Genomic DNA, 22,891 nt, shown 5'->3' on the forward strand with positions numbered 1-22,891 from the left:
CACATTGCTAACACACTGTACATAGCGGATAATATAACACTTGAAATGTCTATCATTTTCAAACCTTAGAGAGTGCAATGTTACTGATCGGTTTTGAGTTCTAACTTTTATTTATTTCACTTGCTTAGGCAATGTAAACACGTTTGGCATGCCAATAAAGCCCCTTTGTATTTTAGAGAGAGAACGGCGTCGCCCCGGCAGGCCTGAGTGTCGATGTCTAAACGTAGCGTGACGTCTGCCAGGGGCTCCAAACGGAACGCCAAGAACCAACGAACACATCAGATTCTACAACCCTAGAAGGTTAGGGGTCATAACCAAAGATTAAATAAGATTCTTAAGACTTCTGTCTGCAGTATTTAAAACAACACCTTCCTTTAGGGTCAAACTCATCCGTTTGGCTTCGAAGACCAAAGTAATAGAAACAGAAAGCCAGTCGGCCAACTGTGACTGAACAGATATGCTGACAAAAAGGCACAGCGGGCTGGGTGGCGGTCTACTTTAGTTTCACCACTAGAGAGCTCACTGGCACTGCGCTGCTGCACAAGCCTTGAGGGTTGGTGTGCACGTGAGCCCTGGCCTTGCACTGTAATAGTCTGGTCTGAGACAGAGGAGAGGGAGAGAGAAGACAGGCTACATCCCAGCCCCATGGAGCAGGAGAAGGATCCATGCTACTGTAGAAAGCACCAAAAGACTGGTGAGAACGAAGGAGAAAAATCAGTGCCGGAAACAGAGGTGAGAGGTGGAGAGAGAGAATGAGAACAGAACCACAGCCAACCCTCTGAAGTGGATTTTGGTCACACGTGAGTGGGAAGAGGGGGGTGGCGGGGGATGGGCCAGGATGACATCATGTGTTGCTATAGCCAATCTGCAGGATGGCAAGAAGATTCACATGGAACATCTGCAACTCAGCTGTTTATAGGAACAGACTGGATCCATCTCAACAAAACAATAGAAACAGACGATCAGGAAGCGGCGCTGGAAACGTAACCCTTCCAGTGCTTAGAGAAACACACAAACAAAGCAACCAATGTGATAGCTGAAAAGATGTGGCCTTAGTCTTCATGAATAGCCTTCAGAATATTGACTTTTAAACTGAGACAGAAAGGTCAACAGGAGACCGGAGCAGCAGCCCAATATTCCTGCGCCATTAACATTCCTCAGTTCGGATCTCATAGAACATCATGACTCTGGCTTACTCTAACTGCTGTACAACAGGGCCATTGGGTTCTTGTATGATAACCTTTAACCTATGGCTGAGTCCCTTCCACATATAAGGATCCTGATCGCGATGCTTTCGGCCATGGGATTGGACATCAGCCTACTGCTGCACTCACAGTTAATATCAGAAAACACAAAATGCTAATCCCTCAAAATGATTGGAGCTCTGTTGCCAAGGATGGTAAATCTGCCAGCATAACATATGAACAGAGGTAAAGAGTGAGAGGAGAAGAGAGGGGGGGGGGGGATTAATCAGAAGGAGAGAGCGAAAGGAGAGAGAAAGCAGAGAGAGAGGAAGAGAGAGAGGAGGACAGAGGGAGGGGGGATAGAACAAAGGCCAATAACTTGAGCGTAGTTTGTCTTGGCTCTCCCCTGCTCATTGAGATTCATTGTTCCTTAATTAGTCAGTTGGCAGCACTTAAAACTGACAGGCCCGGCATCAACATGAGACAGCATGGCTCGGCCCCGTCTGCTGGCCGTCTGGGAGAGCTGCTCGTCTTGATGCTACCCTCTCTGACGAGGCAAAGCCCCCAGCACTCCATTCTGATTAGTTCACGCAATTGTCAGAAGCACAATGTGCTTTTTGAGCCGAGTCAAAGTTACTCTCCATCCTCCTCCCGACCTCTCCTCCTTAGTAGAGCTATTTTAAACCAACGGAACGTCTTGGACAGGAAGGCAGCTTTCACAACCCAGCCTCAGTACTAAATATAGTAGCAGACTGAAATACAATCATTACACAGAGACAAAGGGAGGAGCTCAGGGATTTCACACAACACTGAGCATGCTGCTATTATGTTACTCTATTAATGTATAATCTTTTTTATCATAACACATTACTGCTCTTCTAATGACAATAATGTCTGCTCTTTAATCACGTGCCTGGTGGCTACTCAGGCATGCTGGTCAGCCATCTTTATGACCATTATAGAGAGTTACATATTAGCCAAATCAACGAAGCTTACTGTTCAGGTATAGATGAAGTATGATACAGTACCTGCTTGCAGAGCTCCTCCGCGGCCCTCCTGTGGGGCAGTCCGTTGGTAGTGTGGCCCCTGGGTAGGGTGTGGCCCCTGGCTGTAGCCTCTAGCTGGCTGAGGGCATGCTCCCTCCGGGCCTCGGCCCTCTCACTGCGCTCTCTCACCTGCACCCACTCCTTCCCTCTGGGCTTGGGGCTGTCTCGGGGCGCCTTGCTGGGGCCGTTCAACACTGAACCAACAGGAAAGAAAGATGATCTTAGGTCAGCTTAGGAGATTGAACACCGGACCAACAGAGAAAATATGATTTCAGGGCAGTGTAGAAGGGATGCTGCTGGCTTACAGTGCCTTCAGAAAGTATTCATATCCCGTGACTTATTCCACATTCTGTTGTGTTACAGCCAGAATTCAAAATTTATTAAATACAAACGTCTCACCCATTTACACACAATACCCAATAATGACAAAGTGAAAACATGTTTATCAAAATGTATTGAAAATGAAATATATACATCTAATTTACATAAGTAAATAGAAGCAGCTTTGGCAGAGAATACAGCTGTGAGTCTTTCTGGGTAAGTCTAAGAGCTTTCCACACCTGGATTGTGCAACATTTCAAAATGCTTTAAGTCCTGTCAAATTGGTTGTTGATCATTGCTAGACAACCATTTTCAGGTCATGCCATAGATTTTCAAGCATATTTATAGTCAGAACTTTAACTCTGCCACTCAGGAGCATTCAATGTCTTCTTGGTAAACAACTCCAGTGTAGATTTGGCCTTGTGTTTTAGGTTCTTGTCCTGCTGAAAGGTGAACTCATCTCCCAGTTGTCACGATCATCGTAAGAAGCGGACCAAAACGCAGCGTGGTTTGAATACATTCTTCTATATTTAATGGAGAACACTTAAACAAAAAACAACAAAACGAATAAGACGAACGTGACCGCTATATAAACACTGTGCTAACATGCAACATAACATAGACAATCACCCACAACGACAAAACAGGCTACCTAAATATGGTTCCCAATCAGAGACAACGACTAACACCTGCCTCTGATTGAGAACCATATCAGGCCAAACACAGAAACAGACAAACTACACATACAACATAGAATGCCCACTCAGATCACACCCTGACCAAACAAAACATAGAAACATACAGAGCAAACTATGGTCAGGGCGTGACACCAGTGTCTGGTGGAAAGCAGACAACCAGGTTTTCCTCTAGGATTTTACCTGTGCTGAGCTCCATTCCGTTTCTTTTATATCCTGAAAAACTCCCGTCTTTAATGATTACAAGCCTACCCATAACATGATGCAGCCACCACTATGCTTGAAAATATGGAGAATGGTACTCTGTAATGTGTTGTATTCAGGACAAAAAAGTGAATTGCTTTGCCACAATTTTTTGCAGTATTATTTTAGTGCCTTATTGCAAACAAGATGCATGTTTTGGAATGTTTTTATTCTGTACAGGCCTCCTCCTTTTCACTCTGTCAATTAGGTTAGTGTTGTGGAGTAACTACAATGTTGTTCATCCATCCTCAGTTTTCCTCCATCACAGCCATTCAACTCTAAATAGTTTTTAAAGTTACCATTGGCCTCAGTGAATTCCTAAGCGGTTCCTTCCTCTCTGGCAACAGAGTTTGGAAGGACACCTGTATCTTTGTAGTGACTGGGTGTATTGATACACCATCTAAAGTGTAATTAATAACTTCAACATGCTCAAAGGTATATTCAGTGTCTGCTTTTATATGTTAACCCTACCAATAGGTGCCCATCTTTATGAGGCATTGGAAAACCTCCCTGGTCTTTGTGGTAGAATCTGTGTTTGTAATTCACTGCTCGACTAAGGGACCTTAGAGACAATTGTATGTGTGGGGTACAGAGATGAGGAAGTCAATAAAAAATCATGTTAAACACTATTATTGCACACAATGTGAGTACATGCAACTTATGGGACTTAAGCAATGTTTTACTCCTGAAAGTGTTTAGGCTTGCCATAAAGGGGTTGAATACTTATTGACGTAAGTCACTTCATCTTTTCTTTAGTAATTCATTTGTAAAAAAATAAATAAACAATTCCACTGACATTATTGTGTATTGTGTGTAGGCCAGTGAGCAAAAAAAAACACATTTAATCAATTCCTAATTCAGGCTGTAACAAAATGTGGAAAAAGTCAAGGGTTGTGAATACTTTCTGAAAGCATCTGTATATTAAAACTTTAACAAGAATTGATCATTTCAATGAAATATTTCCTCCAGTCTTGTACAGTGACTTGTGGTGAACATTATATTGGTCAAACACCAGACTCCAGCCCTGCTAACCTCAGACGAGAGCAGAAGCATTGACATCAGCCGGCTGAACCATTCCAATTAACACATTCAATAGCCCTCTTTATATTTTATGGAGGTTCACTATTTTAATATCAACAGTCGCTGGCGTTTATAAAACGACACGGTTCGTTCTCTCCCCCCGTCTGTCTAAGTCCCTTCAGCGTTTTGAAAAGCTACTGGAAAACTGAACTCAATAAAAAGGTGTTTAATTTAGAAAATGTAAACATGGTTGGGGTTAGCAAGGTGCAGGGTAATGAAAGCAGAGCTCTGATTTCTCGCTCTGTGCACAGCAGCTCAAATAAACTACTGAAGTCCTGCCCACGCTACATGTTAAAAGTGTCACATCTGACACACGGCCTTATAGTGTACTGTACTGGCCAGGTATAATACTATACTGGGATACAGGCTTCTATGGTACTTACAGACCAGGCCTAACACTGTACTGGGAGCAGTGGCGACCAGTCTTTTTTGTGTGCCTGTTAATTTGGCATTAATACGTCACATATCAGTTTGCAAACATTGTAAAAGTAATAACCATAGAGTTAATAAAGCTGCATACAAACTTGGTCTCTTTTTTACTTTCTGAAGAAAGACAGCTCGAAAATGCAGGTGTTTCAGCCTAACTCAGTGCCTTGGTGGGGCAGCCACAGTAAAATACGTAGCGTTGGGGTTGGTAATGTTCTTTAGTTGCACCGTGATTGGCTCATAGTTCAGTCATTCATGTGGAAACTACGTCACTGCGACGTCTAAGGGTAATGCTCAAAAATTCAAGCCCCTTGGGTGCTGCCATAGAGTTACATTAGAAGAACCCAACCAAAGCGGCTCAAGGTCATTGGCCACAAATAAAATGATGTCAAATCACATATGTACAGTAGCTTTCATTGGACTGATACTTTCAGAATCTTAGCTAGCAAACAAGCAGTCATTAATCAAGTCGACAATCTACTGGCAAATCCTTTTCAATCCTTGTCATATGAAAAGAAATTATAGATAAAATGTATCGGTGCTCATCGGCCATTGAACATACACATTACAACAAGTTGGAAATCGCAAATTCAACAATCAGTGGCTAACTGCAAGCATGGCAAAGCAATCATTAGCCTGCTATACAGTGGAGTGGCTGTGTGGTTCAAGTCTGTGTTTAAGGGTCTCTTTTCCAAGCTTAAAATGATAAAACATTCAACATTGGCCATGCTGTCAATCCAGCATGACTTCTGCCCCACTCAGAACAACTGGAAACCTGGAAATCACCAACTTCAGTGAATTCAAGACAACTGGGAACTCGGATGAAAACAGGCTCAGACTAGGAAAATACATTTTGAACATTAATCCAAATCGGAATTGCAAGGGCCTCTTTCTAGAGCTCCAAGCTGAAGATCACTTGCGTCATCATGATTTGACCTTAATCGAAATTACGGATTGCCTCTTACACGCTCGTTGTCCCTTATGCCATAGTTTGTACATCTCAATTGTCAGTAGAAACCACATTTGTTTAAGTCCACCTTATGAGCTATGTTTTTTTTGAAAGGCAGTAAAATGAGGCTGAATTAACTGTTTCTCTGCCAGACAAGGCTCCGCTGATAGCCGGGTGTAGCGGTGGTATGGTGTTGGGACTGCTGTTGGTGCTCGGCTGTTGGTTCAGCTTCATGTAGGCCATAACAGTTTGTCACCATTATAGTGCAATTCATGTACTGTCTAGTGGCTTTGCTGGCATGCATGTAAAAGAAAAAAAAAAGTGTTTCCCAACCCAGATTTACATGCTAAAAATCACCACTGACTGGGAGATAGGCTTCTCAGGTACTTACGGTCTAGGCCTAACACTACTGGCAGACAGGCTTCTCAGGTACTTACGGTCTAGGCCTAACACTACTGGCAGACAGGCGTTTAAGATACTTGGAACTAAGAACACTGGCCTTGTTTCCATGGGGATTGCCTGGGCTGGTGGATCTGGTGTCACAGGGAGGAGGACTACAAAGTCAGGAACATAGCACTGTACTTACAAGTGTGTGTGTGTTTCTATAATAACCACTGAAAGTTGCTGAGCAACACCAAGCATACGCCACTGATAACATGTAGCTATTTATTGCGTGGCTTTGCCTGCTTGTAGCCTTCATCACCACTGACACATTGTGTTTTAACATGACGTGTTTCATTAAGACAAGCTCCCCTCAGAACCACACACAGTGTGTGTGTGTGTGTGTGTGTGTGTGTGTGTGTGTGTGTGTGAGAGAGAGGGAGAGCGGTGGAGCTTTGGGGTGTGTGCTCCTTGTTTTCCATCCCTGTTCCCCTCCTCCCTGGCCAGCTGTGAGCTGAATGCATAAACACCTTGTTACCGCTGTTCCCTCCTAGTGTTAATTGGAGTGGAAAGATGGAATGCTCCCTGCCACACTCCCATGTGAGTTCCTCAGTCTCCATGCTCTCCCTACCTCCCTCCATCCCTCCCCAACTCAGCCATGCTCGGTTGCAGACAGCTCTAACCGTGTGGGCCTCTTGTGCACATTAGGTCCTTTGGAACCAATCCACCTGTTTCCCTTCAGCCCTCAACCATGATTGGTCAGTGTTAAATGTCTGCTGTGATTGGTCAGAGTGTGGTGTGGTACTGTGCTGTACTGCATGTACAGAGTTCTATAGAGACTAAGGGAGCTGGCAGTATGACGGCCGAAGCGTCGCACCGTGGCCGTTGACAGCGTGTTTCCCGGGCGGTTCGGGGTTGGGTGGGTGAGAAGGAGAGAGAGAATAGTTTCGTAGGGTTAGCATTGAGGTTAGGTAAGTAAAAGGACATTGTCGTACCGTGGCCATTGACGGTGTGTTTCCCTTGGGGTTTGCCCTTCCTGGGCGTGGACTGACAGGAAGTAGATGCCACGCTGACGTCTGGCTTCACATCCTCGTACTCCTCTTCATCATCCAGCACATCTTCATCCTGAGAGCTCCCAAAGTACGCCATGTTACTGGGCAACGCTGACGACCCTAGGAGAGAGAGAAGAGAGAGAGAGAACAGTGTTAAAACTACTGAGAACCTACCAAGCAGTTATGAGGAGAGGAGAGAGCTACTGCAGCCTTCTGACAGAGTGTAATGTGCTGGCAAACACCAGTACTGTAAAATCACAGCATCCCAGAAAAAGTAAAAAAAAATAAACAGGTGATATTAAATCTCCTCTCCCTCCTTCTCCTTGCGCTCCTGTGTTAACATGCATAACAAGTCCCATTGTCTGCACCATGTTCCAGTGTCTCTCAAATTCTATAGGAGTGCGACCGGTGCATTATGGGACACTGGGAACACACACTAGATAATTGAATAAATACAGGTGAGTCATAAGTATGTTGATATGAACGATTTAACACTGCAATAGAAGGTTCATAGGGTGTGGAATACTAATAGTGTTGACAGTGTATAGGTCCTTATGTGGTCCCACACCCGTAGTTCACCTATAACCCCTAGAGCAGGGATCATCAAGTAGATTGAGCCACGGGCAGATTTTTTCTTGAGCGGATGGTCAGGGGGGGGCGAAACATAATTAGAAATAGTTTCAGACTGCAAGAAGCACAAACATATATAATTTGACTAAAACATCATTTCAAACCTTACACACACACAGTTCAAAAGATTGGGGTCACTTAGAAATTGATCAGAAATACCGTGTAGACATTGTTAATGTTGTAAATGACTATTGTAGCTGGAAATGGCAGATTTTTAATGGAATATCTACATTGGCGTACAGAGGCCCATTATCAGCAACCATCACTCCTGTGTTCCAATGGTAAGTTGTGTTAGCTAATCCACGTTTATAATTTTAAAGAGCTAATTGATCATTAGAAAACCCTTTTGCAATTATATTAGTACAGCTGAAAACTGTTGTTCTGAAAAAAGAAGCAATAAAACTGGCCTGCTTTAGACTAGTTGAGTATCTGGAGCATCAGCATTTGTGGGTTTGATTACAGGCTCAAAATGGCCAGAAACAAAGATCTTTCTTCTGAAACCCACCAGTATATTCTTGTTTTGAGAAATGAAGGCTATTCCATGCGAGAAATTGCCAAGAAACTGAAGATCTCGTACAACACTGTACTACTCCCTTCACAGAAGAGGGCAAACTGGCTCTAACCAGAATAGAGAGAGTGGGAGGCCCCAGTGCACAACGGAGCAAGAGGACAAGTTCATTTGAGTGTCTAGTTTAAGAAACAGACACCTCACAAGTCCTCAACTGGCAGCTTCATTAAATAGTACCCACAAAAACACCAGTCTCAACCTCAACAGTAAAGAGGCAACTAAGGGATGTTGGTCTTCTAGGCAGAGTTCCTCTGTCCAGTGTGTGTGTTCTTTTGGCCATATTAAATCTTTTATTTTTATTGGCCAGACTGAGATATGGCTTTTTCTTTGCAACTCTGCCAAGAAGGCCAGCATCCCGTAGTCGCCTTTTCACTATTGACGTTGAGACTGGTGTTTTGCGTGTACTATTTAATGAAGCTGCCAGTTGAGGACGTGAGGTCTCTGTTTCTCAAACTAGACGCTAATGTACTTGTCCTATTGCTCAGATGTGCACCAGGGCCTTCCACTCGTCTTTCTATTCTAGTTAGAGCCAGTTTGCCCTGTTCTGAGAAACATCTCAGCCGCGAAGTCGTAGGCCACACAAGCTCACAGAACAGGACCGTCGAGTGCTGAAGCTCGTAAAAATCGTCCGTCCTCGGTTGCAAATACTCACTAACGAGTTCCAAACTGCCTCTGGAAGCAACGTCAGCGCAATAGCTGCTAGTCGGGAGAATCATGAATTGGCTTTCCATGGCTGAGCAGCCACACACACGCGTAATATCTCCATGTGCATGCCAAGCGTCAGCTGGAGTGGTGTAAAGCTCGCTGCCATTGGACTCTGGAGCAGTAGAAACACATTCTCTGGAGTGATGAATCACGCTTCACCATCTGGCAGTCCGACGGACGAATCTGGGTTTGGCGGACGCCACAAGAACGCTACCTGCCTCAATACATAGTGCTAACTGTAAAGTTTGGTGGAGCAGGAATAATGGTCTGGGGCTGTTTATCATGGTTTGGGCTAGGCCCTTTAGTTCCAGTGAAGAGAAATCTTAATGCTACAGCATACAATGTCATTCTAAACGATTCTGTGCTTCCAACTTTGTGGCAACAGTTCGGGGAAGGACCTTTCCTATTTTAGCATGACAACGCCCCTGTGCACAAAGCGAGGTCCATATAGAAATGGTTTGTTGAGCTCGGTGTGGAAGAACTTGACTGGCCTGCACAGAACCCTGACCTCAACCCCATCGAACACCTTTGGGATGAATTGGAACGCCGACTGCGAGCCAGGCCTAATCGACCAACATCAGTGCCCGACCTCACTAATCCTTGTGGCTGAATGGAAGCAAGTCAACACAGCAATGTTCCAACATCTAGTGGAAAGCCATCCTAGAAGAGTGGAGGCTGTTATAGCAGCAAAGGGGAGACCAACTCCATATTAATGCCCATGACTTTGGAATGAGATTTAACAAGCAGGTGTCCACATACACTACTAAAAGTATTTGTACACGATCAAATACACTGAGTATATCAAACATTAGGAACCCTTTCCTAACACAAATGTTTTACAGTGTTTTATGTCCAACAATAAAATATTTGCGCAGAAAATTTGGGTGGCCAAATTATGCCCGTCAGCCACAAGTTGCAGAACCCTGACCCGGAGCACAGAGAAAGCAGTTCTATGGCCAGCTGACGGAGGTCCCAGTCCTTCGTAGGACTAGGAACCGCTTTAGGACTAGGGCCTGGCCTCTTGCAGCCATTAGAGACACCAGAGGAAAAGAAAGCTGGTTTTGCATCAGCGCTCTCCATTGGGGTTTATCGGTTTAAACAGTTGTAATGGTCTCCAATGAGCTTTGATTAGACCTAAGTTAAGATGTTTGAATTAAGTTTGTGTTGTCAACCATTACATTTTCATGTCACAGTATATATAATAAAAATGCTCATTCCTAATGACAGTGGGAAATACAGTGCCTTCGGAAAGTATTCAGACCCATTGACTTTTTCCACATTTTGTTACGTTACAGCCTACAGCAATCTACACACAATACCACATCATGACAAAGCAAAAACAGGTTCGGACATTTTGGCACATTACAAATAAAAAAAACAGAAATAAGTTATTTACATAAGTATTCAGAAAGTATTCAGACCCGAGCTCATGTACACCCCGTTTCCATTAATCCTCCTTGAGATGTTTCTACAACTTGATAGGAGTCCACCTGTGGTAAATTCAATTGATTGGACATGATTTGGAAAGGCACACACCTGTCTATATAAGGTCCCACAGTTGACAGTGCATTTCAGAAAACCAAGCCACGAGGTCGAAGGAATTGTCCGTAGAGTTCTGAGACGGTATTGTGTTGAGGCACAGATCTGGGGAAGGGTACCAAAATAATTCTGCAGCATTTAATGTCCCCAAGAACACAGTGGCTTTCATCATTCTTAAATGGAAGAAGTTTGGAACCACCAAGACTCTTCCTAGAGTTAGCCTCCCAGCCATACTGAGCAATTGGGGGAGAAGGGCCTTGGTCATTTAGGTGACCAAGAACCAAATGGTCACTTACAGAGCTCTCGAGTTCCTCTGTAGAGACGGGAGAACCTTCCAGAAGGACAACCATCTCTGCAGCACTCCACCAATCAGGCCTTTATGGTAGAGTGGCCAGACAGAAACCACTCCTCAGTAAAAGGCACGACAGCCCACTTGGAGTTTGCCAAAAGGCACCTAAAGGACTCTCAGACCATGAGAAACAAGATTCTCTGATCTGATAAAACCAAGATTTAACTCTTTGGCCTGAATGCCAAGTCTGGAGGAAACTTGGCAACATCCCTACGGTGAAGCATGGTGGTGGAAGCATCATGCTGTGGGGATGTTTTTCAGTGGCAGGGACTGGGAGACTAGTCAGGATTGAGGGAAAGATGAAAGGAGCGAAATACAGAGAGATCCTTGATGAAAACCTGCTCCAGAGCACTCAGGACCTCAGACTCTGGCGAAAGTTCACCTTCCAACAGGACAACGACCTTAAGCACATAGGCAAGACAATGCAGGAGTGGCTTCGAGACAAGTGTCTGAATGTCCTTGAGTGGCCTTGCCAGAGCCCGGACTGAAACCCAATCAAACATCTCTGGAGAGACCTGAAAATAACTGTGCAGCGACACTCCCCATCGAGCTTGAGAGGATCTGCAGAGAAAAATGGGAGAAACTCCAAATACAGGTGTGCCAAGCTTGTAGCATCATACCCAAGAACACTCAACGCTGTAATCACTGCCAAAGGTACTTAGAAAAGTACTGCGTAAAGGGTGTGAAAATACTTATGTAAATGTGATAGTTCTTTTTTTAATAAATGGGCAAAAATGTCTAAAAACCTGTTTTTGCTTTATCATTATGTGTAGATTGATGAGGGGGAACAATTTCATCCATTTTAGAATAAGGCTGTAACAAAATGAATACTTTCCGAAGGTACTGTACATGATTGTGTATTAACATTTGTCTAGACAAGTACTTTTTAAAAAAGGTAGAAATTTAACTAACCTTCATTTGGCCACGAGGAGTAACCTGAAATTAGATGTGGTGAAGCTAGAATTAGTCAGACATCAAAACCAAAACTTCATAATCAAATTGGATGCAAATCCATACAATCAACAGTATGATAGGAACTGGTCTATTGCAGAAAAGTGTGCTTTAAGCTGAGCATCATTAATAAGCGACTTATTGCTATGGTTACAATAGGGGAGCCAATGGGGTTAGGGTTACTTTGAATGCAGTAATGAATTACAGTGATATCGGAGCCTTCTGACTCACACACACATCAGAATAGTTAGTAGGCCTACAAAAAAAAGCCCAATAAAGTCAGTACCCACAATACAACACAGCTTTTGGAGCGGCAGGTAGCCTAGTGGTTAGAGCGTTGGGCCAGTAACGAATCCCAGAGCTGACAAGGTAAAAATCTGTCGTTCTTCCCCTGAACAAGGCAGTTAACCCACTGTTCCCCGGTAGGCCATCACTGTAATCGGTAGGCCATCACTGTTCCCTGGTAGGCCATCACTGACTTGCCTAGTTAAATAAAGGTTACATAATACAAAATAAAAAGCTTATCACAACAGGACTAAAATGCCAGTGTGACTCGATACTTTGACTATCCCTGCATGTAGAGAGAGCAGAGATGCCAGCCCATTGTTATTAGGGGTCATTGTGTAAGGTTTAGGAGAAGAGTATAATGTGTAACGTGAGAAGAAGTCATGTCTGGACTAGGTTTGAGGTGCTGGTTTCAGTCACGGCTCCAGGTCAGGCTAAGACCAGGCTGTAGAGAACTGGGTTAACTCGGTTCTGTATAAGCACGTTGTGATGTAAAAAGGCTTTAAAAATAAATGTGATTGATTGACTGACTGCAGAGGAGTGTGATAGTACCACATTTGTGTCAGCTCTCCAAACTAGTCCTTTCTCCTGGTGACAGAGGCCAGGGGGACTTAGAGTCAACAAACTCCCAATCAGCTCCAAGTGACCTCCTTCATTAACAACATGGCTTCAATTTCTGTGTTCTCTGGGGTCACAGGGCCAATGGCTAGCAGGCCCAGATGGGCACGGGGAGTTGGCGAGGTGGTGTGGCGCATGGGGATGAGGTCTCATCTAATGGGTGAGGGATCTCTTTGTGGGGAAGTGAGAAAGAGAGGAGAGGATGAGACTGGACAATGTTATCCTGTAATCTTTTCCAGTGGCCCAAAATAAGCCTGTTACTCCCATGTATTTACAGTAACCCCTAGAGTCAGAGGGAGGGAGAGAAGAAGCCTGTTAGGCTGGCTCATCTGGTCACTGGTGTCTGGTCTATGGTTAGGCTGTGTTTTCAGCGGGTGGTTCTCAGACAGGGGAGCAGGGTGGTGCTGGGCTTAACAGCCGCTCTCTCTGGTGCGGAGACTCCATCTGTCAGCTCCCAGACACAGAGAAATATAACCCGGGCCTCCCTCCAGGCCTGTTCCCCTCCCTCCTCCCAATCCTCAATTATGGGCCTTTCATGTGCCTCAGAACCACAGTCAAATCATAATTAAGGCTGAAAGAGTCCATTATGACTGTCATTTTTCACTAGACAGGCGTAATTACAACCAAAATGGTCGACTTAAAAAACATTTTCCTTTAATAGAGTTTAAACAATGAGGAGTTTAAACAGCCAATCGAGAGCTTTAACGGAGAAAAAAATGACACAAATGTATAATCTGACTAACATCCATGTTAAGGAAAATTAGCACTTCTCCTGGTTCTCGGGTATAGCCTAAAGATCCTCCGGAACCTCTAGAGCCTCTCAGAAAAGCAGTTCCAAGATGTGTATAAAAAGAGCAGACGCTATTGAGTCAAGTGTATGACCTTCCTCGTCGATGGAAGTAGAGGGCCAATCCCTGGTTGAATCCCCCGTCATAGACAGAGACAGTGTGTGGAGAGACCATGTCAGACACTCTGCCCCCTCTCCAACCCCTCATACTTCACCACTTGCCTCGTCAGGAAGAAGATGGGTGGAGAGGGGAGGGAATGGAAGAGAGTGGACTGTGACTTTTTCAATAACATTTTTTTACAGGCCGCTGCAGCAGAGTGAATCTGAGAGGATTGGGGATTATATCGCCTCTGATTTACATTCCTGAATGTCTGCAAATCCATTAACCCATGCTGCACTCGGGTCCAGTCAGCTCTAGGAGTCGCTGGTTTATTAAAAAAATAAAAATAAAATCTGCCTTCGTAAACACAACCACAGCCTCCGACCTAGACCCAGACACATTCAATGCTCAGCCAGCCATGGCTGACACACACACACACACACACAGTAGTAGTAGCTGTTATGTAACATTGGACAAGCATATTAGTGGGGGTTACTCATCTACTATATCTGGCACTCTCAGCCATGCGTGTTTGTGTACACAGAGAGAGGCTCAACTGCGATGAGGAACCGTGGATATTGTCACAGCCACTACCAACAATTATCCTCTCTACCCATCACTACAGGCAATGCTCTGTGCTGCCTGTATCCAAGGCTACAGACTCAGGGTTACAGCATACTACGACAGCCTACACAAGCTGACAGGCTGGCTGGACTACTACCCCAGCCTCAGAGACAAGCTGGCTGGCCAGCCTCCAAATGGATTCTGCCACCGCCGCAATAAGAAGGGATGCGAGAAGGCGCGTAGCACAAACACCACCGATTCACTCCGTTTTGTGACCGTCGCACATTGCATCAGAACAGCCAGCAGTTCCCCAAGAGGGATTAAAAATACATCGTTCCTGTTTAAAAATCAGGAGAAAGAAAACAGCTCATTATGATGCCGAGTCCCAGATGAATAAGCAGGGGAGATTACAAGCTGCTGCTGCGGTAGAGAACAGAGGAAAACTTCTCCCCATGAAATCATGGTGGAAATGGCCTGCTTTCATAACCAGCGCATTATTATCAGATGCTTTTCTAAAGCGGTCAGACTGGGGGCTTGCTGGGTAAATGTGGCATGTTTGTCAGATAAGATAAACATTTGAGAGGAGCGGAGCCGTTTGAACAGAATGACCGGTTGACCTCTAATGTCGACCAGGAACGTCATTGATCTGTTCCAGAGCGAGAAGAACAGACCGTGTCCCGACTGCTTGCCTCCCTAACCCCTCAGTCAGCTCTGGGGAAAATATAAATAAATTGATACAAAGTGTTGCTGCCTGGTCTTGGGCCACTACAGTGGAATCAGTGTAACACCAAGCTAGCGTGGGCCACCAAAGTGGATTCAGATGTACAAAGTCCTTTGAATGAAATCAAAAGGCCAAAAGCACCTTTGAAAATGAAAATGTTAAAAACGTTGCTGCCTTATGGTCTATATCTATCTGTCCCTAGGACACCGACCGTGCTTGTGCGCATGCACACCCCTGCGCTGCCCTGACATTCTTGCACGTCTCCTCGATGTATTGGTCTCTTCCACACGGGCCATTAAAGTGAAGGAAGAGAGAGCACAACCCTGTGTATGAAAATGCCATTAAGGCAGCATGAGCTCTGCAGAGGAATCAGTCCGCCTTTCGGCCGGGTAACAGAGCTATAAATAAGGCTGCCACAGACGGGGTGCAGCGGTCAACCAGGCGCGGCACAGTGGGGGGGGGGGGGGGGGGGGGGGGGGGGGGGGGGACACTAGGAAACTGGTCAGGAGTTAGCATAGCATCCAGGAGTTGTCCAAAACCTGAACAATAGAAGACATTTACTGGAAGATTCTGAGAACAGATATGTTCCATTGAGAATAAGGCTGCCAACCCTGTCAGTTTGACTGATCGCTAATTACGTTACATTGAAGTGACATTGGCTTTTAAACACGAGTCTTCATCTCTTCTTCTCCTCTGGGCCTCTTAGCTCCCAGCTGATTCCAGTTCGTTTTAACCTACTTCATCTTGCCAGCCGAGGTTAATGGCAATACCAAATTAATCTAATCAAGGCATTACTCTTCCTAAAGGGCTATTTCTGGTTGTGATGAGTCGGGGAGGGTTCTGCTGGATGGGAGGAGATACTGTTCAGAGTTAAACACTCTCTGGGATTGAAGACATCAGTAAAAGCCAAGGCCAAGGTTGTTCATAAAAATTAAAAAAAACATCCAAGAATCCTCTTTGTTCCTGAGGTGAGGCTATACTCCACTCAGTTTCTCCATTTCTTTTTTCGTGTTTCAATTCATCATTGAGGTAAAGAGTACAGGGAAACATGTCCATGATAGTGAGGTGGGATTGGGAAGTGGGATTTCAGCTGAACCCTGTAGCTGAAATGCTGCCCTGTTCTCCCTAGCTTAGCCGTGTTTGTGTTGGTGGGCGGCAGAGAGCAACCCAGGCCTCTCTGTGCTCCGAGGTACAGGAGCAGGGTTATCTGGCTCTACCAGGATGTCTGTGTGGGTGTGTGCGTAGGGGGAGGGGGGGTGCTCAAAGCTGACTGTGTGCAGATAACAATATTCAATATTCATTGTTGAAACATTATCTGTAGCCAATGTGTAACCTGTGAGGACAGAATGGGTTTGGTGTTTGCCTTATCAGGGTCAATGAACCTGGTCCTCTGACTGAACTATTCCTTCTGCACAGCTAGGCCTGGATCTAGGTCAAAGGCAGGCAGGCCGGGAGGAAGGCCTGGAACTCTCCTGAGATGTGTGGCTGCTGAACTGAAGCCCAGGTCCTAACGGAGGTCAGAGAAGCAGGGCCCTGGTGTTGGCCTGGTGACGAGACGCATGGTGCTAGGGGGACTGGGCAAGTGAGTGGCCGACTGAATGAGTAAATTAGTGAGGTGGGAGGATGAAGGACAGTGTGTGTGGGGGTGGATGAAGGGGTGTGGGGATGAAAAGGTGAGATGTGAGGCATGGACCACAGGGTTACTGTACCTCTCAGGCAGAGGAAGGTGAGGAAATCTTCGGTCTTGGGTTTTCGTCTGGAGATGTCTCTGATGTGAGCGGAGGGTGCGGGCAGGGCGGTATCAGACACCTTGACCGGGGTGGTGCTGGGAGAGTTGGGCTGAGACTGGGCAAACTTCCTCTGTGCTTGCAGTCTGGGCCTGGGAAGAGAGGAGAAAAAATGATTATTCCATACATCCTTACACAGACCTACGATAGGAACTGACATACAGCTCGCCCTGTTTTGTGTATGCATTTCATTTACACTGAACAAAAATAAACACTACATGTAAAGTGTTGGTCCCACGTTTCATGGGCTGAAATAAAAGATCCCAGAAATGTTCCATAAGCATAAAAAGCTGATTTCTCTCGGATTGTGCACAAATTTGTTTACATCCCTGTTAGTGAGCATTTCTCCTTTGCCAAGCTAATCCATCCACCTGATAGGTGTGGTATATTAACAAGCTGATCATGATCATTACACAGGAGCACCTTGTGCTAGGGACAATTAAATAGACTACTTTAAAATGTGCAGTTATTTCACACCACACCGCAGATATCAAGTTGAGGGAGCGTGCAATTGGCATGCTGACTACAGGAACGTCCACCAGAGCTGTTGCCAGAGAATTGAATGTTCATTTCTCAACAATACGCTGCATCCAAAGTAGTCTCAGATTTTTTGGCAGTACGTCCAGCCTCACTACCGCAGACCACGTGTAACCACGCCAGCCCAGGACCTGGAATGGGCATAGTCTAATTGACTCAAACAACCAAAAACACAGAAAATCTTTGGGGGGGGGGGGGGGGGGTTTATCAAAAGTTAGCTGGCTAACTCATTAATCCCTGTTTGTAGTATACCCCTGTGTTCAGCGGTTTAACACAACGCTGGCCTCAGTTGTTAGTATGCCTAATTTAATCAGTCTGGACATTGGACACGATTTAATTATCTTTAATAACACTGCAGTGGCCATTGACTGAAGTGTCCACGGAGGCTAAAACAATGATTATCCTCCCTCAGAATAACCCCCAGCAGCACCTGCAAGCAGCCGTCCACCTCATGAAAGACTTCTGATTCATGTTGACTCTTTGAATTGTAATTAAGTTCTCCATTAAAGCCAAGACATCTGCAGCAGCTGACAACTGATAACAAGTACAAAGGAGGTGTCAAATTGCAGACAGACTTTCAAGGCCAGATTTAGTTTTTTCCCTTCCGTCTCTCCAGGTCAGATCTCTTTCTGCGTCTGTTCTTTCTTCTGATTCCACAGAGGTAGCAGGCTGACAGGATGGAATACTAAGAGCAGCTTGTCTGGAGATGGACCTGGTCACACCTCTTCATCTTTTATCACACACACAGCACCCTGCTTTTAAGAGAAGTGTGCCATTTAATTTCACCATCTCCTTGTTTCAGGGACGTTTGATGCCAGATACAGGCCGGTCTCACGTTAAACCGAAAAAGACAATGCCACGCTCATACTGCCTCCCTGTATTCCACCGTCCTGTTTGAAACAATCTCCCATTCAATCTGATGCTTGTTTAGAGGGGAACGTTCAGGCCTTCCAGGCAGGTTGACAGACACAGACAGCATCACTAATCAATTGAGACCACAGCCACTTGCTCCAGACAGATTGTGACTACTCGGCTGATTGTCTCATCGCGCTACATGTAGGGAGGGAAATGCTTCATGATATCCTACAGTGAGCCCCCCCCCCCCCAAAAAAAACATGACATTCGGCAAATTATGCCCTGAAACACCCAATGTATTTTGTTTCCATCAAACCCCCAGAACCTACAGCTCTCCAATTGCACTTCAATCACAAAGCAATACACAGCCTATTTAACACCAACCCTGACTAAATACCTTGAACAAGAGATTGTGTCGATACACACATATACTGGGTTCAGTGACGGAACAATCTGTTCAGTTCCTGAGAGAAGCCATTGTTCAAGAAGGATTCTGTATTTGATGAGCAGGTGCATCAGTATGATAACCAATCTGTTCTCATGCTTTAGTTCAGCCAGTGAAGAGAACAACAAACAGGTTCTGTTCCCTCTGGAAAGACCAATGGCTGTTGCAGGTCGCATGGTTCAAACACCTGAACATGACAGGTGTCACCAGCCAGTCATTATGTTGTGAATGGAGCTATTAGTTTCCCTGCCAGACTGGTAAAACATGAGCTGTTTAAACAGCCTGACTCATGGCCCTATAGCTGGCAGGGCCTCAGGATGGAGAGAGCGAGATATTGTGAGTCATGGAGACTGGTGCAGATTAGAGATGCAGAATGCATTAGTTACAGTGGCTCCCTGACACCACGTCTCCCAGAGGGCAGAACCGACACTACAACTTACTTGGGGGAGAACCAGCACTACAGCTCCATGAAGGTAGAACCAACATTGCAGACAGCAGTGGACCATTAGAACGTGGACGAGGGTATTTAATGACTGCCTCCCAGACAGTAACAGGAGAAAAACATGGCTTTCAATAAACCCCTTCAGAAATATGATCTTGCTCATTGGAATAGAGCCAGCGATAAATAGGAGCAATTTAACTGGACGTGGTTGTTAAAGGTAGGATCAGTTAGAGACATAAGATAGACTATTAAACTATTAGAAGTGCCATGGCTCTAGACAGACCTGAGCACCAATGAGCACAGTGGCTTTTATTGGAGGGGCTCTTCCTATTGGTATTAAAGACATTCAACAGTGAACTGAACCACAAGACTAAAATCTGGACCCTTTCCCCCAGGAGGATGGAGTACAGACCATCTAGTCAGGATATCATGGCGCCATGATGTACCCACAATGCCCAGCAAGACTTAAGAGACAAATAGACACCAAGCCTCTCGAACCCCGAGCCTCCCTGTAGAAAGCGCTCACTGACACAAACTTCTCAACACCGTCACATCCATGTGATAGAAAATATTTTCTAACACTGGCCCTATGTCAGAAGTGGGGTAAAACTGGTGTTGCTTGATGAGGTGCTATCCTTCTATATGGGTCTAAAGACATGCTATGTCTGCCGTTTATTACCACCACCTAACCCAGACTTATACTCGCTGCCAGGGCACTGCTCTACACACGCCTAATAGAGAGATTGGGAGCGAGAGAGAGGGAGGGAGAGCAGAGCACCTGCAGTAGAGGCACAGGCTTACAGGGAGGAGGGATTACTGCAGGATGTCCCCTTCATCCCAACTAATCTTCCTCCTCCCCCTCTTCCTCCCCCGCTCTTCAAAGCTGCCGTTCCTCTGATGTTACACGTGCTTCCGCTCTGTATCATTGATTAGCTCTCAGACAGAGGGTTACCCAGCGCCGGAACAGAAACAATGTCTGGATTCCCCCGGCTAAATGAAGGAAGGAATGAGGTTCTAAACCGCTCCAGATGGTCCACATGGTCCTAATAAACTCTACCAGCAGACACTGCAGCGCTCAGCAGCTGGAGAGGAGACCGTCAGACGCAGATGCAGGAGAAGAGACCGAGAGACAGACACCGAGAGTGTAAAGACAAGGTAGCCAGACTAGCAATATTCTGTTAAGGATGCAATAACCATTACTGCAGCTTGTTTAAAAGTATTGATTGACATCAAACTAACAACACAGCCACAAGGGGAGTATGTAGCGGATACACCTGCATTGCTTGCCGTTTGGGGTTTTAGGCTGGGTTTCTGTATAGCACTTTGTGACATCCGCTGATGTAGAAAGGGCTTTAAAAATACATTTGATTGATTAAACCCATGGGTTTAGTATCCAGGTGAAACTACAGCCAAACTTTGTGTCCAACATCTCTCATCACAGCAGGAGCATTCTCCTAGAACATCAACACCATGACCACGGCTGTCAATACAAACATTAAGACTGGATGAATCAAATGACTGGGATTCTAAAGTAGGGGGTTAGGGTCAGGGTTAGTGTAAACAGCGTTCACGGAGAGAGCCACTCCGGCTAATGTGGTATTGCTTTTCTGTCTGAGTGTTGAGCGCTTGGAGGAGAGATGGCCTTGCTTGAGCCGACTGTGTGACCTGGTGACCCTGTAATCCCCCCAGGGTTCAACACTCCCCATGCCATAACAGGTCATCAGAGAAGCAGAAAGACAAGGCTACGGGGGTGAGAGACAAACAAGACCCTTGAAGTCTGGATCTCGTGAATTTCATCTAAGAGTTCATTACAACCATTTCACCTTGAAACATTCTAACTATACCATTGTGTGGAATCTGCTGATGCATAACAACCCTGATAGTACTGATTGATGCAGATCCATGCAGGCTGGCACTTTCTAGTCTATTCAAAACCAAGACATAACCAAGACTTCCGCCGCGATCAAAACAACTGGGAACTCTGAAATCTCAGACTTCCGACTTCAGTGCATTCTAGAAAACTGGGAACTCTGAAATCTCAGACTTCCGACTTCAGTGCATTCTAGAAAACTGGGAACTCTGAGGGGAAAAAACGAGTTCCAACCGGGACTAAATCATTTTGAACGGTCATCCAACTCGCCACTCTTTCTAGAGCTCCAACTTTCCAACCTGAAGATCATTGACGTCATGATTTCACCTCGTATTTTTCAGAGTTGCTAGTAAAAAAAAAAAAAAGCACACCAGTGAACACATTTCTCTTTTAAATGTGAAACAGGGAGTGTTGGCGAGCATTCCAATGCGAGATACCACAGACTAACAAATATATCGGCGCAGTGTTGGTGTGTGATGTGTACACAAGGCTTAAATAAGTCCTACACGATGACCTTCACACAATCCACTTTGCACATAAGTTAATTAAAGCAACCTAAGCCTACGTGTTGCATAATGCATTACCACACTACCATGTTACTGTGTCCACTATTTCCCTTTAGTATAGTACTACCATGTTACTGTGTCCACTATTTCTCATTATTATAGAACCAGTGGTGGAAAAAGTACTTTAAATGTTATACTTGAGTTAAGATACCTTAATAGAAAATGACTCAAGTAAAAGTGAATGTCGGCCAGTAAAATACTACTTGGGTGAATATCTAAAAGTATCTGGTTTTAATGTACTTATGTACAGTGGTGGAAAAAGTACACAATTGTCATACTTGAGTAAAAGTAACAGTAAATATACATGCTATACATCCAATTACTTATATTAAGCAAACCTGACAGCACTATTTTCTAGGTTTAAAAAAATAAAAATAAATGTAGACAGACAGGGGCAAACTCCAACAAATCAGACATCGTTTACAAACGTACTAATTGTATTTAGTTAGTTCGCCAGGTCAGAGGTAACCAAGTAGCCAAAACATAAAATAGCAAAGTAAAGTACAAATACCCCCAAAAAACAACGTTAAAGTATTTACACCACTGTATACTACGATGTTACGGTGTCCACTGTTGCTCTTTAGTATACTACCACCATTGGTGCCAGTACATTCTCCATGCTTAGAGCAGTGAGCTGATGAACTGTGTATTAAGTCGGCGCTGGACAACATCGCCTTCTCCTCAGCTCAGTGGGTCGACCACTTTACTGGAGTGACCCTGGTCTCTGACCTCTAACCCATGATCTTGGCGGCCATCTTAAAAATCACGCTAAGCCAGATCAATAACGAGCAGGCTCAGAGAAAAGCTGTGTTATTGCTGACATCACTTTAAAATCAGGACATTATCCATGACATCACAGGCTCTGAATTCTGGCCACAGCAGTGGAACATGGGATTTGCCACCCAGTCCACATCCGATAGAACAAAACTACTTCTCTTCAGAAGTGCTGTATAGTTTGTTGTGATGTTGCCGTTTCATTCCTTTGATGTGCCTATTGTCTTCAGTGAATACAAACAGCCTGCAGAGAATAGAGAAACTGGAACAAACACTGTTAATGACAATGCCCTCTCTGATCTCACCTACTGTCTTCACTGCTTGGTAACAGGTTATACAATATCACAATGTATGATAATACAACAACTCCTCCGCTCAGCAGACAGTATTGTGACAGTATGTAATGCAGGGATCATCAACT

General features: G+C 44.9%; 1 protein-coding gene across 4 annotated transcripts in view; it reads right to left on the bottom strand.

Annotated features, from left to right (window-relative positions):
• LOC129819990 (protein Jumonji-like) overlaps positions 1-22,891 on the bottom strand; it is a 90,689-nt gene that overhangs the window by 12,976 nt on the left and 54,822 nt on the right. For 3 of the 4 annotated variants that reach the window (XR_008754139.1, XR_008754138.1, XM_055876760.1), the window contains exons 4-7: positions 16,904-17,073; positions 12,081-12,104; positions 7,321-7,497; positions 2,213-2,424 (exon numbers count right to left, since the gene is read on the bottom strand). Coding sequence is in view for 1 of the 4 variants with exons in the window: in XM_055876760.1 (XP_055732735.1) it covers positions 2,213-2,424; positions 7,321-7,497; positions 12,081-12,104; positions 16,904-17,073 (583 nt within the window). In the remaining 3 variants the exon portion in view is untranslated. The remainder of the gene's footprint in view (positions 1-2,212; positions 2,425-7,320; positions 7,498-12,080; positions 12,105-16,903; positions 17,074-22,891) is intronic. The other variant, XR_008754140.1, reaches the window with a different exon arrangement.

The sequence above is a fragment of the Salvelinus fontinalis genome, chromosome 22 (genome assembly GCF_029448725.1).
Source record: "Salvelinus fontinalis isolate EN_2023a chromosome 22, ASM2944872v1, whole genome shotgun sequence".
NCBI classification, from domain to species: domain Eukaryota; kingdom Metazoa; phylum Chordata; class Actinopteri; order Salmoniformes; family Salmonidae; genus Salvelinus; species Salvelinus fontinalis.